Source organism: Salvia hispanica, chromosome 2 (assembly GCF_029641045.1).
Source record: "Salvia hispanica isolate PSC_SH4W2 chromosome 2, Shi_PSC_v1, whole genome shotgun sequence".
NCBI lineage: Eukaryota > Viridiplantae > Streptophyta > Magnoliopsida > Lamiales > Lamiaceae > Salvia > Salvia hispanica.
Window position 1 is genome coordinate 65,305,679 of NC_142693.1, and position 16,660 is coordinate 65,322,338.

Consider the following 16,660-nt stretch of genomic DNA (forward strand, 5'->3'; position numbering starts at 1 on the left):
AATCGGGTGATGGCGGCTTATGGTGCAGCCACTTCTCTCAAGATTACGATTCTAAGTATTCCCCAATCGTCTCGCGTTTCGCTGGCTCCTCCCCCTCCAATAATCTCACAGTTCGCCTCTTCCTGTTTTGCCATGTTTGATAGTCCATTTCTCAAAGGGTCGATGGCGGCCTTTCTTCTCAAGATTACTATTCAGCGCTCGTCTCAAACTTCGTTGCTTCCACAAATGTCTCGTGTGATCGCAGCTTATGTTGGGGCGAGTTTCCTCAAGCGTAAGATTCAGGGTATTCTACCGCCCTCTCCCTCTGCAAATATCTTACTCCCGGCCTACCTCGCCGTGTGTCGCTTGCAGAGAGTCCTGCTAAAGTTGGACGACACCGGCTGCAGCAAGATCCGGACGAAAGTGAATGCTTTGGATGACCGGATCAAAGAGGTCATATGGGAATTCGAAGATTTACTGGAATCCCATTTCTATAATCAGATTCTTCCACAGCTCGAGAGCGACAGAGGTCGCTTGTCTTACTCTATAGATCTGCAGAGTCTGCGTCAGAGTGTCGACTACTTCGTGGAGAGGGTGACAGAGATGGCGGCAGAGTACATTGTTGAACTGGCGAATATGCCTGAAGAAGAAGGCGAACCTCTTTCCTCAAGGATTGATTTTAGCGGAATCAATTCAAAGATGGTTGGATTATCTAATCAGTTTGACGAGGCCAAGAATGGTCTTCTTCTTCCACAAGGTGAAAGGAATTGGCTATTAGTAACTGGGATGGTGGGGATTGGAAAGACAACTCTAGCGAAGAAAGTTTTCGATGATGCATACATTCAGAGACATTTCGAGCTTCGAGCATGGGTCAGAGTGGGCAGAAAATGTGAATCCAATGAAACATTAAGATGCATTCTAGCTCAGGTGGATCCCAACAACCACTATCTAATGCTTGATGATGACTACCACCAATTAGTTGGATTCTTGAAAATGATACTGTGGGGTAAGAAATGTCTCATTGTGTTGGATGATGTATGGGAATGGGACGCACGATTAATGGGTCACTTGCCACGAGAGAATGTTCAAGTCCTCATCACAAGCAGGCTAAAAATTAAAGAGTCTCCAGTTTTAACACTAGGCTTGTTAAATGAAGAACAAAGTAAGAAATTACTTGGTGAGCAGGTGTTCGGTGAAGACGGTTTTCCTCCTCACCTTGAGGAACTGGGAGAGGAGATTGCGAAAAAATGTGAAGGTCTCCCGCTTATGATAGTCACAGTAGCTGAGTTCCTATCCAAAGAAGACCAGACCACTGAAAACTGGACGGAGATTGTTAGAACACAACATAATTCCGTCTTCGTGGGTGCATATAATCAAATCTCCGAGGTGTTTTTCCCAAGCTATGATTACTTACCTCAATATTTTAAAATGCTCTTTTTATATATGGGAGCTAGCCCTCCATATAGTGCTGTTGATGTAGACAACATTGTCCATCAATTACATGCCGAGGGGTTTCTTGAACCGAATTTGGGAGAAAACAGTGTGGAAGAGTTTATTTCCAAATGCTTTGCTGAGTTTCTTTATAGGTATCATCTAGTTCGACGAAAGGAGTATCCGTGGAAAGGGATACGCGTTCATTCTTGTTGGAAGTACATGAGTAGAAAAGAAGCCAGTAAGATCAAGTTTTTACATGTTTTACAAAGTTGTGATGATGATATGAAAGACCAACGTCGATTGTGTGCTCATTGCAATACTTTATTTGCCTTCAGACAAGTGTGTGATTCAATAAAAAGTGATTGCTCATCCATATCCCGTTCTCTCCTCTGTTTTGGTCCCTACCACCAATATCCTGTGCCTATTCATACCATGGGTTTCAAGTTGCTTAGGTTACTAGATGCTGTTACAGTCCGATTTTATCATATCCCACTTGAAATTATGAAGATGATTAGTCTAAAGTACCTTGCTCTAACTTGCAATGGGGAGCTCCCTACTTCCATAGCCAACCTTTTTCAGCTTCAATCATTGACTATCGGACAGCATACGAACATTAAAAAGCGTGGGGTTCACTCATATATGCCATTGGAAATATGGGATATGCAAGAACTGCACCGTATTGAAATCTCAGGAAGAGACCTACCAACTCCTAATTCAGATGCTACTTTGGACAAACTCATCGTTCTTCGTGGTGTGAGTCCGAAGAGTTGCACTAGGGATATTCTCAAAAGAATTCCAATTTTAAGAGATTTAACTATTCAACTGGAGTTGAAGCCTTATGAAGATGACGATGATAGAAACCCATTGAGTGGCTTGGATTATTTTGCAGAAGAACTTCAGAATTTAGAGTGTCTTAAATGTATAGTACAGAATCCTGATATGAAGTACGAGCTTATGGTTCCTTTGTCAATGTTTCCATCATGCCTGCTAACATTGGAGTTAAGTGGCATAGGGTGTCCATGGAATCACATTAGTGACATTGGTTTGCTTCTACCAAATCTTGTGTTTCTCCATATATATGACTATGCCTTTCGCGGTCCAGAGTGGTATATAAAATCACAATGTTTTCCCAATCTTGAGACACTTGTGATTAAAGATACTGATTTGGTGCGATGGAGAGCTCAACCTGGAAGCCTCCCAAGGCTTGACAACCTAAGCTTTTGCGATTGCTACAGACTACAACAACTTGATTGGACGCGTGATCCATCAATGGACAGAACTTCAATTTTTTTAATTGACTGCAATCCGTTAGCTATCTCTTCTGCCATGCAATTACCGAGATGTCGAGTTCTTACACACTCTACGTTTTGAGATCGGAATTTGTATCCGAACTCTCAACTTGGATAACAGGTTAGCCTTCCCATTTATTTATTTTGATTTGCACAAACCATATAAATTAATTTAAACTAAAATGTTAGTGCTAGTGATTCAAACTTGACAGTGTTCTTTTGTTAAGTACTACTATATCTTACTATTGATGGTGTGTTTTAGGTTGTTGGCTACTCATTTTTTTTACTACTTTGTGTATGAATGTGGATTTGAAATCTAAAATAAGGGATGTTTTTCTGTGGGTTGCTAGGACTTGGAAGCTCAACATAAGGACAAAGTTTATATGGTAGTGGTTAATTTGTAGCACTTAACTTTTTTGAATATTTATGTATGGTCATATAAATATTCTATATTCATTTATCGTTTTTTTTTTCAGGTTAATGAGAGAGCGAAAATGGGCAGAGGCCGCCGTGTTGCCCTGTCATTTCAATTGTATTACAATGTTGTTTCTTGAATTGAAAGATATTGATTGGCTATATTTGGTCAAGGATTATGAAGTATGATGCTGAATTATGTTTGTAACAGAAACTGTTGTCAGTTTGATTCCTTTGTGTGTGTGAAAACATTGCTTGCATCTTTTTTATTTCAAGGATTATATATATGTCCTTTATGCAACTATGCATGATTTTCAGCTTGTTTTTACATTATGTTGAATTAGTTCATCAATATGGGGCTAGTTGAATTTTGGCTTAACAAGATTGCTAGGAGCCTAGGATGATCATTATGTTATCTTGTGCCAAATCAAGTTGTTGTTTGATACACATGTCTTTTCCACTACATCTAATTTTTTCTATGATGGTTTGTTTTTATTATCAAAATAATAGACTCCTCATGCTTTATATTCTCTTCGTCCCAATAAATATGAAATATTTGCTTTTTGACACTGGAATTTATGTAGTGTTGTTTTGTGAGTTAAGGAAAAGAGAATAAAACAAGAGAGATGGAAAAGTAGAGATAAAGTTACTTATATTTTAGGAAACGTTTCATTTATAATGGGACAATCCAAAAAGAAAAACGTTTCGTTTTTAATGGGATAGAGGGAGTACAAAATTGATTACATAATTAATATAAAATGAAAATTGATTAAAATATTACTCCCTCCGTCCCATACTGTCACTTTTGGAAGATGACACGAGATCTTAGGAGATGTTATTCTGTGTATTAAGTGGTGAGAGAAAATATAATTTTATAATTGATGTGAGAGGGAATTTTTTCTAAAAAGGAAATGTGACATCTTTTATAGGACAAACTAAAAAGAAAAATATGACATGACGGAGGGAGTATAAAAATTCACCTAAAATAGGAACTAATTTTGGTGGAACATGATATTTGTAAATGAATATAGTATAATGGGCTTACTTACAATTTTTTGTCAATATAGGCCTCGAAATGGACTTGGGCCGATAAGTGATGACATAAAAGTATTTTTGGCCCGTTACTAATGCGCTTTTAAAATGAACCCAATTTTATTCCATAAAAGAGAACAGTAAAATTTGTTCCCTCAACATGCCTACTTACAAATAAACGTTTAATACTATAAAATATTGCAAAATGAAATAAATAAAATTACAAATTTAGAAAACTAGCTTTTCTTTCTTCCAAATTCTCGTAGAAAAATGGGAGGGCTGAAAAGTCCTAAGTTGAAGAATGGAAGAGAAGAGAATAGAAGGATTAATCGTATACGACATGTAACTCATTGTTTTTCTTCCTGGAAATACTTTTCCGGGTGGGTGGCGTCCACACTTAATTAATGCATAATCCAGTTTAGTTTCAAACTAATATAACTGACTATTCTATCATCAAATATTATCAAGCCAAAATATAAATCATACTCTACCATTTTCATCTTGGCAATTGCATCCTATTTTTGAAAGCCTTGCTAATTTGTATAATGGCAGCATATGGTGCAGCCACTTCTCTTAAGAATACGATCCAGCATATTCTACAGTCGTCTCGCATTTCGCTGGTTCCTCCCTCTCCACAAATCTTACGACCCGCCTATCTTGCAACGCGTCGCATGCAGAAAGTTTTACTAAAATTGGACGAGACGGGCTACAGCAAGATCAGGATGAAGGTGAACGCTTTGGATGAACGGATCAAAGAGGCCATATGGGAATTCGAATATTTACTCGAATCCCATTTCACCCATCAAATTCTTCCACAGCTTGAAAGCGAGAGGGATGACTTGTCTTTCTATGTAGATCTGCAGAGTCTGCGACAGAGTGTTGATTGCTTCATCGAGAGGATGACAACGATGGAGGCAGAGTACGACATTGAACTGGCGAATATGCCTGAAGAAGAAGGCGAACCTATTTCTTCAAGGATTGATTTTGGTGGAATCAACTCAGAGATGGTTGGATTCAGTGATGAATTTGAACAAGTCAAGGATTACCTTCTTGTACAAGATCGCAGGGGCAGGGGCAGGGGTTATAATTGGTTGTTAGTGATTGGGATGGCAGGGGTTGGAAAAACAACCTTTGCTAAGAGAGTATTTGACGATCCATCCATTCAAAGACATTTTGAGCTTCGGGCATGGGTGAAAGTGGGCAGAAAATGTGAATTCGGTGAAATATTACGATGCATTCTAGCTCAAGTGGATCCCAGCACTCGCGACCAACTGCTTACCCAAGGAGACATCGGCGACGATGATTACGAGAAATTAGTTGGACTCTTGGAGAAGAGATTGAGGGATAAGAAATGTCTCATTGTGTTGGATGATGTATGGGAATCGGACACACGAGTTATGGATTACTTGCCACAAGATAATGTCCGAATCTTACTTACAAGCAGGCTAGGATTTAGAAAATCTTCATTTCTAAAACTACGCTTGTTGAACGAAGAAGAAAGTAAGAAATTACTTTGCCAGAAGGTGTTTGGTGAAGAGGTTTTTCCTCCACACCTTGAGAAATTGGGAAAAAAGATTGTACAAAAATGCGAAGGTCTTCCACTTATGATAGTCACAGTGGCAGGGCTCCTTTCCAAAGAAGAGAAGACTCCACAATTCTGGACTGAGGTAGCCGACAAACAACATAATTCAGTCTTCGTGGATGCATATAATCAAATATCAAAGGTACTTTCCCCAAGCTATGAATATTTACCTCAGTATTTGAAAATGTCTTTTCTCTATATGGGCGCTTTCCCTCCATATAGTGATATCGAAATAAACAACCTATATCGTCAGTTAAGTGCTGAGGGATTTGTTGAACCGATTGGAAAACTAACTTTGGAACATTATATGATTAACTGCTTGATAAAGCTTGCTCGATGGTATCATCTTGTTCTATTCGATCCAAATCGAAAATCTTGGTTTTCAAAGAAAGAGTTTCGTGTGCATTCTTGTTGGCAGCACTTGTGTAAGGAAGAAGCTAGTAAGATCAAGTTTTTACACGTGTTAAAAAGTTGGGAAGATGTTATGAATGACCAACGTCGGTTGTGTGCCCATAGCAACACTTTATTTGCCTTCAAACATGTGTGTGATTTGATCAAATATGATTGTGCATCCACTACTCGTTCACTCCTTTGTTATGGTCCTTATCACCAATATCCGGTGCCAATACATGCCATGGATTTCAAGTTGCTCAGAGTACTTGTTGCTGATAAGGTTCGATTTTACAATATCCCACATGAAATTCTGAAACTAGTTTGTCTAAAGTATCTTGCCCTCACTTGCAACAAAGAGCTCCCTGCTTCCATATCCAACCTTTTCAACCTTCAATTCCTGATTATCCATCCACATATGCACATTAGAAAGTGTGGAGCTTTGTCATATATGCCGGTGGAAATATGGGACATGCAAGAACTACAACATATTGAGGTATTTGGAAGAGACCTACTGACATACTTGGATTTTACATGGTTTTAGAGGGTGGTTATGTATGAATTTGATCATATTTTGTCTATTATTGGACGTGTTTATATCTACTTCTCTATTATGTTGGTATGTTGACCATTTTGTTAAGAATGTGTAGAAAAAGGTACAAAATATGTGGATGTGCAACAGCCTTGGTTTGAGACAATATTTACTAGATATTTTGAAGTCCAATCAGCCTCTAATGTATATCAATCTCTTCTTCTTCGAAAGAGCTTCGCGTGGGTATCTTGCACGCCTCAATCGGAGTTCGGTAGAAGAAGTTATGGCCGTTATACGAACACTGCGCTGTCCAGAAAATCTCACCCGGCCGGGTGAATTATTAACCTATAACTCCACCCGGCCGGGTGGCGTAATTATGCCTGCGAGATTCCAGAGAGTACCAAAGAAGTCCCACCCGGCCGGGTGAATTTCCAGTGGATTAATTCCACCCGGCCGGGTCCGTCAGTTTGGCGTTTTTTAGAGCTGAAACGCAATTTTTTGAAGAAAAGAATAAGAAGGAAGAATTAGGTCAATTCTAGGCATTCTCTACAAGCGAAAAAACACATCTCTCTCTTTGTGAAGAACTCTTGGAAGAAGATTGAAGATTCAAGCTTCAATTCCTCCGCCAATTGCAATTCGGATCATGATTTCCATTGTTTTGCTTAGTTTCTTTTTGTTTTCTACCATGAACATGAGTAACTAAACTTTTTATGTAGAATTCTTGGTGAAGATGCATTGATTTATAGTATTAATCCAATTGACTTCGTTTTTATCTTGCTCTTGCAATTGTTTGAATTATTCTTGTGCTTTTTCCTAACAATTGCTTGATCACCAATTGGGAGTGTAGGGTTTCTTAGAATAATCGAGAGATGAAATATTTAACCTTGAAAGATGAATAATTCACACCTTAATTCAATAAAACTCGGGAGAGTTGAGGTTTTGAGTGGGATCTTTTATCTAATCGAACTATTAGGAGTTAGGTCTAAGAATTAGAAGGGGACTTCAATTATTACACCTAATCTACGGATTTCTCACCTCGGGAGGGGGTTTAATCTATTTTTGTGATTGATTCAACAATTCTGGAGACTTTAAATGGTAAATCGGTTTCAATTGGGTTAGGCTATGAGTTGTGCATCGGATCCTTGAATTCTGCATATTTCTTCATCATTTTCTACAACTTGCTTCTTTGTTTTCTTGTCTAAGTTTATTTCATTCTCTAGATTTATATGTTTTCAGTAGTTGATAGTTTCACACCAAAATTCTTGATCGTCTGGATAGTAGTTGAAATTTGTTCGTGGTACTTAGGTTTACACTAAATTGTCTCTGTGGGATACGATATACTCTTGCTTGTTGTTTGCTACGATAACCCCGTACACTTGCGGGTATTAATTGGGTAAAATAAAGTTGAGTCACCTACCATGCCCTAATTCTGATGCCATTTTGGACAAACTCTACAGTCTTTGTGGTGTTGGTGCAAGGAGTTGCAGTAGAGAAATTCTCAAAAGAATCCATAATTTAAAGATCTTGGAAATTGATGTGGAGTTGAAGCCTTATGACGACGACAATGACAATAACTCTCTGATTGGCTTGGGTTTTATTTCAGAGGAACTTCAGAATTTGAACGAACTTTCATATTCTATAACAAACCCTGAGATGAAGTATGAGCCTACAATTCCTCTCTCAATGTTTCCATCAAGTCTGATAAAGTTAGTTTTGAGTGGGTTAGGGTCTCCTTGGAAGCACTTAAATGACATTGGTTCATCCCTACCAAATCTTAGGATTCTCAAATTACACCATTATGCCTTTCGAGGCCCAGAGTGGAATATAGACTCAAGGTGTTTTTTGAAACTTGGAACACTTGTAATTGAAGACACTGATTTGGTGCAATGGAGATCCCAACATGGAAGTTTGCCAAGGCTCGACTTTGTAAGCCTACAACATTGCTACAAATTACAACAACTCAATTGGACACGTGATCCCTCAATGGTCTCAACTACAATTGAGTTAGTTGAGTGCAATCCCTTAGTTGTCGCTTCTGCCATGCAATTAAGACCGAAGACTCACTTCAAAGTTCGTTGCTACTATTCTTTTTGAGATGAGAATTTCATAACAGGACTCTCAATTTGGTTAACAGGTAATCATTCCTAGCTGCATCATTTATTTTGCACAAACCACATAAATTTATTTGTTCTTATATTTATAACATGCTTTGAATACTTATGTATGCTCACATCTTATATTCATTTTCTGTTTTGCAGGCTAATGAGAGAGCAGAAGGGGATCATTTCACTTATATTACCATGTTGTTTCCCAAATCTAAGGATAGTGATTTGTTGGAATATATTATGTTTGTAACTGAATTGTTGTTGTCAATTAGATTTGTGTGAAGAATTACATGCATTTTCCCTAATCGTCTTGTGTTTTGCATGTGTAAGTGGAAATGATAAATTAAGAATCTTGATCTACCTATATTCATGTTTCAAGACTCAAGCAGTGAAGTGAATTGATATGTAAATTTGGAGGGGAGAAGTAAGATATAGTAATGTATGTTCTTTTAGCTAAAGTAACTTCAATAATTGAGCTGGTATGGTTAAAATTAAACTATACTAGTGGACAAATTGAATTTGTCAAAAAGCAAGACATAGTATAAATTCTTTAACTTAATGAAGATTATAGTAATATATCGATCACAATTATTGATGCTATTGTCCTCTTGCTTTGCTCGAGAATCATGAAATATGTTAATTACCAAAATCGAAAAAAAAAGGTTGAACATATGCTTATGGGGAAGTGAGAAATTGAGTTGGATACCTCCAAAGTGATTAAACTATACATTATCTCTCGATTCCAATAACTTAATTCAAGATTATATTTAAAATATACTACCTCCGTCCCCCAAAATTTGATACACTTTACCATTTCGGTCCGTCCCTAAAAATTTGATACATTTCACTTTTACCATTTTTAGTAGTGGACCCCATATTCCACTAACTCATTCCTACTCACATTTTATTATAAAACTAATACTTTAAAAAAGGACTCACATCCCACCAACTTTTTCAACTCACATTCCATTACATTCTTAAAACTCGTGTCGAGTCAAAGTGTATCAAATTTTGGGGGACGGAGGTAGTACTAGTGGACATAAAAGTTGCCAAAAAGCAAGGTACAATATAAATTCCACCAACTTAATTCAAGATTATAGTTTTTTTAATCGCAATTATTGGTGTGCTATTGTCCTACTGGTTTGCTGCAAGAGTCATGAAATATGTTAATCAACAAAATTTGCTACCGAAAATGAAAAAAAAAAAAAAAGTTGAATTATTTGAGTTGGATTCCACCACCATTACCTCCTCCCTCTTCACCACCAACCTACCGCCGTGGCCAACTCCTCCCTCTTTACCACCACCTCCGCCGCCACTAAATCTCTACTACAACGCCTAATATCATATATTTTGCTGTGTCTGATACTTCATATAACGATTGGGTGATGGCGGCTTATGGTGCTGCGATTTCTCTCAAGAATACGATTCAGAGTAACAATAGTCTCGTATTTTGCCGGTTCCTCCCTCTCCACAAATCTTACAACCGGCCTATGATGCCATGTGTCGCTTGCAGGAAACTCTGTTATGTTTGGACGACATCGGCTACAGCAAGATCAGGACGAAGGTGAACGATTTGGATGAACAAACCAAAGTGGTCATATGGGAATTCGAAGATTTACTAGAATCTCGCGTGTATGAGCAGATTCTTCCACAACTCAGAAAGCTCATCATCGGGAGGTGAGAGAGATCACTTGTCTTTCTATGTAGATCTGCAGAGTCTGCTACAGAGTATTGATTGCTTGGTCGAGAGAGTGACAACGATGGAGGTAGAGTACGAATGTACGATGTTGAACTGCTAAATATGCCAGAAGAAGAAGGCGAACCTATTTCCTATAGAATTGATTTTCAGGGAATCAACTCAAGAATGGTTGGATTCTCACTGGAATTTGAACTTCTCAACTATAATCTTCTTGAATATGAAGAGAACTGCTTTGTGATTATTGGGATGGCAGGAGTTGGAAAGACTACTTTTGCTAAGAAAGTATTTGACGATCCATCAATTCAGAGACATTTCAAGCTTCGAGCATGGGTCAAAGTGGGCAGAAAATGCGATATCCATGAAACATTACGATGCATTCTTTCATATTCTTGCAATATAGTAATAATGAGATCCCTTAGTCGAACTTTTCAACATCGTGATCTTGATTTTTGAGTACATTGTAATGTTTACCCCTTTCAAGATGAAATTCCATTTGTTCTTGTTAATATTGTGTTGGAAAGATCACATTTTATTTTTCTACATATTGGTTTAATTGTGTGATGATATAATTTTTTTATTTGCATGTTTTAGAAGCTCTCTACAAGAGCAATGTATGGATTTAGATGAAATTCTTATATTTAGTTTAACTTGATGCCTCACTTTTGTCAACCTATCGCTACAATAAAATGTCACATGTGTGTCAAAATATTTCATTTTGTAGTCAATTTGGGCGAATAACTGGTTTCATTTACAAGTATTTTGAGCCCATTATTTTATGGGGCCTTTAAAATAAAGATCTATTTGTCTAGGAAAAAGAGAGTTGTAAAATTTAATCCAAACCTTCATGCTTACAAGAAAAACTATATGACTTCAAAATAGAGTTGCAAACTACTAGCTCCGTCCACGAATAAGAGTCTCGTTTATTTTTTGTATTTGTTTTATAAAAATGATACTACTAATAAATAGTTAAAATGCAGAAATGATAAAGTAAGATTCTCTCTCATTTTACCATTTCTCCACTTTAACAATCATTTTTATAAAATAAGTGCAAAAAAGTAAACGAGACTCCTATTCGTAGTCGGAGGTGATATTTTGCAATGATTATAGAGAGTTGCAAACTATTTCGTAATAATTTTTTTGGCCAAACTTTTTTATATAATTTAGTTCTTCAATGAAAGTTTTCTGTTCTCCCCGTATTTAGTGCTGAAGAATAATGAATTTGTTTTATGTATCATATTACTTATTTTTGGTTAACAAACTAACGATGTTTAAACTATTTAATAGAATGTATTAACTTAAAACAAAAGTTTTTATATAATTTATGTAAATTTAAAACATTAATAAACATTTGCTGATGGAGTTGAATTTATTTTAGATTAGGAAAAAACTTTCTAACGTCTATTTCAACCTATAAAAATATCTAAATAATAATAATAATAACAATAATAAATTTTGTTTTTCAACATGTAAGATATTTTACATAAAGTAGTAAAATTTCTCCGGTAAATATGAGCGGATATTGTTCACGAATTATTTTACATGGACATGAGTCACATACTTCTCCCAAGTAATACGACATTGACTTAGATCAAAATAGTTAAATGATAATAAAGTACATACCACAATTAGACCTGCCCAAGGTTTATCGAACCGGCGGTTAAAACCGAAACCGTAACCGTCGGTTACGGTTCCGAACTGAAACCGTGAGAATTTATCCGAACCGAAACCGTCGATTTTTGAACCGTGGTTCGGTTCAGGTTCAAAATTTTTCGAACCGAAACCGTGCCAGAACCGCCGGTTCCGCGCGGTTTCAAACCAGAACCGCGAAAAACCGCCGGAAAACCGTGAAATCAAGCCGGAACCACAAAAAACCGGTGGTTTGGAACCGTGAAAAACCATAAAAAAACCGCCGGAAAACCAACGGTTCGGAACCGAAACCGAAACCGGCGGTTTTGGAACCGAAACCGTAACCGCGAAACACCCTCGCGGTTCGGTTCCGGTTCAACAATTTCCAAAACCGAAACCGGCGGTTCCGAACCGTAACCGCCGGTTCCTGAACCGTGGGCACCTCTAACCACAATATCATCAATACAGTGATATTGATTCAGACAGCCTTCTCTTCCATCGTATTCGAGGAAAATTCAAAGGCCATAAATTTCTTTTCTCTTGCCAACTTGTAGACATGAAATTTGTCGAGAAGCAATATAACAAAAGTTTGAAATATCCAATTGATTGAACGATGACTGCTAATTTCACTTATCCAATTGCAGTCCACAAAATCAAAAATTCAAATATCCAGCCAGTCAGCCACCACCACCAACAATTTTCATTCTCAATTTCTCCTATATCTCCTAACACTCCACTATTCTGCAGTGTTTAATAATTCATATTCCAATTGGGTGATGGCGGCTTATGGTGCTGCGGTTTCTCTCAAGAATACCATTCAGAATCTTCTACAATTTCGCATCTCGCTGATTCCTCCCTCTCCACATATCTTACAATCCGCCTATGATGCTATGTGTTGCTTGCAGAAAGTTCTGAGAATATTGGACCGCACTGGCTACAACAAGATCAGGATGAAGGTGAATGCTTTGGACGAACAAATCAAAGAGGTCATATGGGACTTCGAAGATATACTAGAATCCCATGTCTCTGGTCAGATTCTTACACAACTCGAAAGCTCACGCGGTGAGAGAGATCACCTGTCTTTCTCCGTAGATGTGCGGAGCCTACAGCGCTGTGCTGATTACTTACTCGAGAGGTTGACGGCGATGGAGGTGGAGTATGGTGTTGAACTGGAGATTATGCCTGAAGAAGAAGGCGAACTCATTTCCTCAAGAATTGATTTTGCTGGAATCAACTCAGAGATGGTTGGATCGTCTGAGGAATTTGAACGAGTCTGGGATTATCTACTTGCAGAAGAAGAAGATGTTATTAACTGGATATCTGTTATTGGGATGGCAGGGGTTGGAAAGACAACTATGGCGAAGAAAGTATTCGATGATCCATCTATCCAGACACATTTCGAGCTTCGAGCATGGGTCAAAGTGGGCAGAAAATGTGAATCCAATGAAACATTACGATGCATTCTAGCTCAACTGGATCCCAACATTCGCCATCAAATGCTTACCCAAGGAGAGGGCGACGACAACTTTGAGAAATTAGTTGGAGTTTTGGAAGAGAGATTGAAGAATAAGAAATGTCTCATTGTGTTGGATGATGTATGGGAATGGGACACACGACTAATGGAGAGATTGTCACAAGAGAATGTTCGAATCTTGCTTACTAGTAGGCTAAGATTTGATGAAAAATCTCCATCCTTTCGTAGAGAGAATTATTTAATCAAACTTCGAAGTTTGTTAAGAGATAAAGGATCTCCATTTCAAGTAGTAAGCTTGTTGAATGATGAAGAAGGTAAAAAATTACTAGGTGAGAAGGTGTTCGGTGAGAAGGGTTTTCCTACTGAGCTAGATAAATTGGGAGAGAAGATTGCTAAAAAATGTGAAGGTCTTCCACTTATGATAGTCACAATTGCAGAGCTCCTAGCTAAAGAAGACAAGACCCCAGAATTCTGGACTGAGGTAGCCGAAAAACAACATAATTCCGTCTTCGAGGATGCATATGATCAAATATCTAAGGTACTTTTCCCAAGCTATGAATACTTGCCTCAGTATCTAAAAATGCACTTTCTCTATTTGGGAGCTTTCCCTCCATATAGTAATATAGATGCAATAAAGCTCTTCGATCTTATGAAAGCGGAAGGGTTTGTTGAACCGATTGAAGCAAACACATTCAAAGATTATACAACAGAATGCGTTGAAAAGCTTTCTGACTCGTATCATCTTATTCTATACGGAGCAAATCCAAGATTTAGGTTTTCAAGCAACAATTTTCGCGTGCATTCTTGCTGGCAGCACTTGTGTAGGAAAGAAGCTAGTAAGACCAAGTTTTTGCATATTTTACAAAGTTGTGATGATGTTGTGAAAGATCAGCGTCGTTTGGGTGCCCATTGCAACACTCTATTTGCCTTCCAGAAAGTGTATAATTCAATAAAAAGTGACTGTGCATCAACAGTCCGTTCTCTCCTTTGCCATGGTCCTTATCACCAATATCCTGTGCCAATACATGCTATGGATTTCAAGTTACTCTCGGTACTAGATGCTCTCAATGTCCGTTTTTACCATGTTCCACTTGAAATTCTGAAACTAGTTTGTCTAAAGTACCTTGCACTAACTTGCAACAACGAGCTTCCGGGTTCCATATCCAACCTTTTCCACCTTCAATCATTGATTATTGGACAACATACGAATATTAAAACGCGTGGTAGTCACTCATATATGCCAGTGGAAATATGGGACATGCAAGAACTACAACATATTGGTATCTATGGAAGAGACCTACCCACTCCCAACTCTGATGCTACATTAGACAAACTTACCATGGTTATGGGTGTGAGTGCAAAGAGTTGCACTAGTGAAATTCTCAAAAGAATCCCTAATTTAGAGGATATAGTAATCCGCATGGAGTTGAAGCCTTATGATGACGATGATGATGTTGATTATTGCAACACACTAAGTACCCTGGGTAATATATCTGTAGAACTCCAGAAGTTGAACCGACTTGTGTATGTTGTAAGGAACCCTGAGATGAAGTATGAGTTAATGGTTCCTCTTCAAATGTTCCCATCAAGTCTGACATTTTTGCGGTTGAGTGGGTTAGGGTGTCCATGGAAGCACATAAATGACATTTGTTCGCAGCTACCAAATCTTACACGTCTCTTCCTAGAAGAGTATGCCTTTAGAGGTCCGGTGTGGGAGATCGAATCAGGATGCTTTTTGAAACTTGAGAGACTTGTAATTGAAGACGCTGATTTGGTAATATGGAGTGCTCAACAAGGAAGCCTCCCAATGCTTAAGCTCCTGAGGTTAGGTCATTGCTACAAATTACTAATGATCGATTGGAGGCGTGATCCATCAATGGGCCAAGCAACAATTGAATTAGTTGAGTGCAATCCCTTAGTTCTCGTTCCCACCAGCCTTTTACCCGCAGAGCTCTTCACAGTTCGTTACTCATTTTCCTTTTTAGATGCGACGTAATAGCTATACTCTCAGCTTGGTTAACAGGTTAGCCTTCCTACATCATCTAATTTGCTTAAACCACATCAGTTCACTTCTTTTTTTAAACAAAATGTTTGTGCTTGTAAATACTTGATGTGTTTTTGTTATATTTTGCTGTAGCATGTGTGTTTTAGGTTGATGGTTGATCTTCTTTTACTAGCTAGGCTATGAATGAGAGAATTTTTACATCGTTTTTATGCGGCTTGGGTTGCTATAACTCGGAAACCCAACACAGTACCAAAGATATCAACCACATGCTCATATACGATTGTTGTTTAAATCACTTACCATGTATTGAATATTCATCAATTGTTTTCAGGCAATTAAGACAGCAGAAGGGTTGAGGTGCCACATTATCCCATCATTTCACTTGTATTACCATGTTTTTTTATGTTAATTTAAGAGTATTGGTTTGTTGTAATTAAAGAGTATTGGTTTGTTATATGTTGTTGAGGATTATGTTTGATTTGTCTGGAAACATTTGATACTGGTAGTAGCATCGGGTGACAGCAACGAGGATGAAACAGGAGCTGGTGATGAGTGGAAGAAGCTGGGACGTCCGAAGAGGCAATCAAAGAAGCCCGTGCAACTTCAGGATTAAGTTTCTTGTTGTTTTCGATATTTTATTATTAATGTCTAGCTGAACTATTTTTATTTTAAACAATTTGAGTCGAGCGTATTATAAGCTCCGTTTCGGGTTTTCTTGTTGGTTCTTTCCCGGAATGATCGAGTCGAACCAAACCTAGGGTCCTTAGTTATTATAAATAGGGATTCTGTGCATTGAAACTCATTCATTCAATAAATCAGAATTTACCTAAAGATCTTGCCCCAATATTTAAAAATGTTTTTCCTCTATTGGGAGCTTTCCCACCATATAGTGATATTAAGATCTTCAATCTTATGAGTGATGAGAGACTTTTTGAACCGATTGGAGAACAAAATTTGTTGGATTTTGTTGAGGATTATGAAACATGAATGTTAATTTATGTTTGATTTGCGTGAAAACGTTACATGTAATTCAAGGATTATATATTACCTCTCCGCGTTGTACATGATTTCATTTGTATTACGTACCATGTTTTTTTTT

At 37.8% G+C, this 16,660-nt stretch overlaps 2 protein-coding genes across 4 annotated transcripts; both read left to right on the forward strand.

The window, feature by feature from the left end:
• The first annotated feature begins 9 nt into the window (after nucleotides 1-9).
• On the forward strand, nucleotides 10-7,424 carry LOC125201414 (uncharacterized). The gene is made up of 3 exons (XM_089065301.1): nucleotides 10-2,780; nucleotides 3,179-3,299; nucleotides 4,628-7,424. Exons 1-3 carry the CDS (start codon nucleotides 10-12, stop codon nucleotides 6,662-6,664), a joined length of 4,929 nt encoding a protein of 1,642 aa, XP_088921427.1. The 3' UTR covers nucleotides 6,665-7,424.
• A 5,294-nt stretch (nucleotides 7,425-12,718) lies between these two features.
• On the forward strand, nucleotides 12,719-16,392 carry LOC125201869 (putative late blight resistance protein homolog R1A-10). 3 transcript variants are annotated; one of them, XM_048100155.2, is made up of 2 exons: nucleotides 12,719-15,579; nucleotides 15,893-16,392. In XM_048100155.2, exon 1 carries the CDS (start codon nucleotides 12,859-12,861, stop codon nucleotides 15,550-15,552), a length of 2,694 nt encoding a protein of 897 aa, XP_047956112.1. In that variant the 5' UTR covers nucleotides 12,719-12,858; the 3' UTR covers nucleotides 15,553-15,579; nucleotides 15,893-16,392. The 3 variants fall into 3 exon arrangements, with proteins under 3 accessions (XP_047956112.1, XP_088921752.1, XP_047956113.1); XM_089065626.1 differs by having other exon boundaries at nucleotides 16,068-16,392; XM_048100156.2 differs by having other exon boundaries at nucleotides 16,071-16,392.
• The last annotated feature ends 268 nt before the right edge of the window (nucleotides 16,393-16,660 follow it).

Bases quoted from the DNA above. Each gene is read 5' to 3' on its own strand.
- LOC125201414 (XM_089065301.1), top strand. From the start codon at position 10: ATGGCGGCTTATGGTGCAGCCACTTCTCTCAAGATTACGATTCTAAGT. The intron at 2,781-3,178 runs TTGAGATCGGAA...TTTTTTTTTCAG, and splicing joins GTTCTTACACACTCTACGTT to GTTAATGAGAGAGCGAAAAT. The intron at 3,300-4,627 runs GTATGATGCTGA...GCCAAAATATAA, and splicing joins ATTTGGTCAAGGATTATGAA to ATCATACTCTACCATTTTCA.
- LOC125201869 (XM_048100155.2), top strand. From the start codon at position 12,859: ATGGCGGCTTATGGTGCTGCGGTTTCTCTCAAGAATACCATTCAGAAT.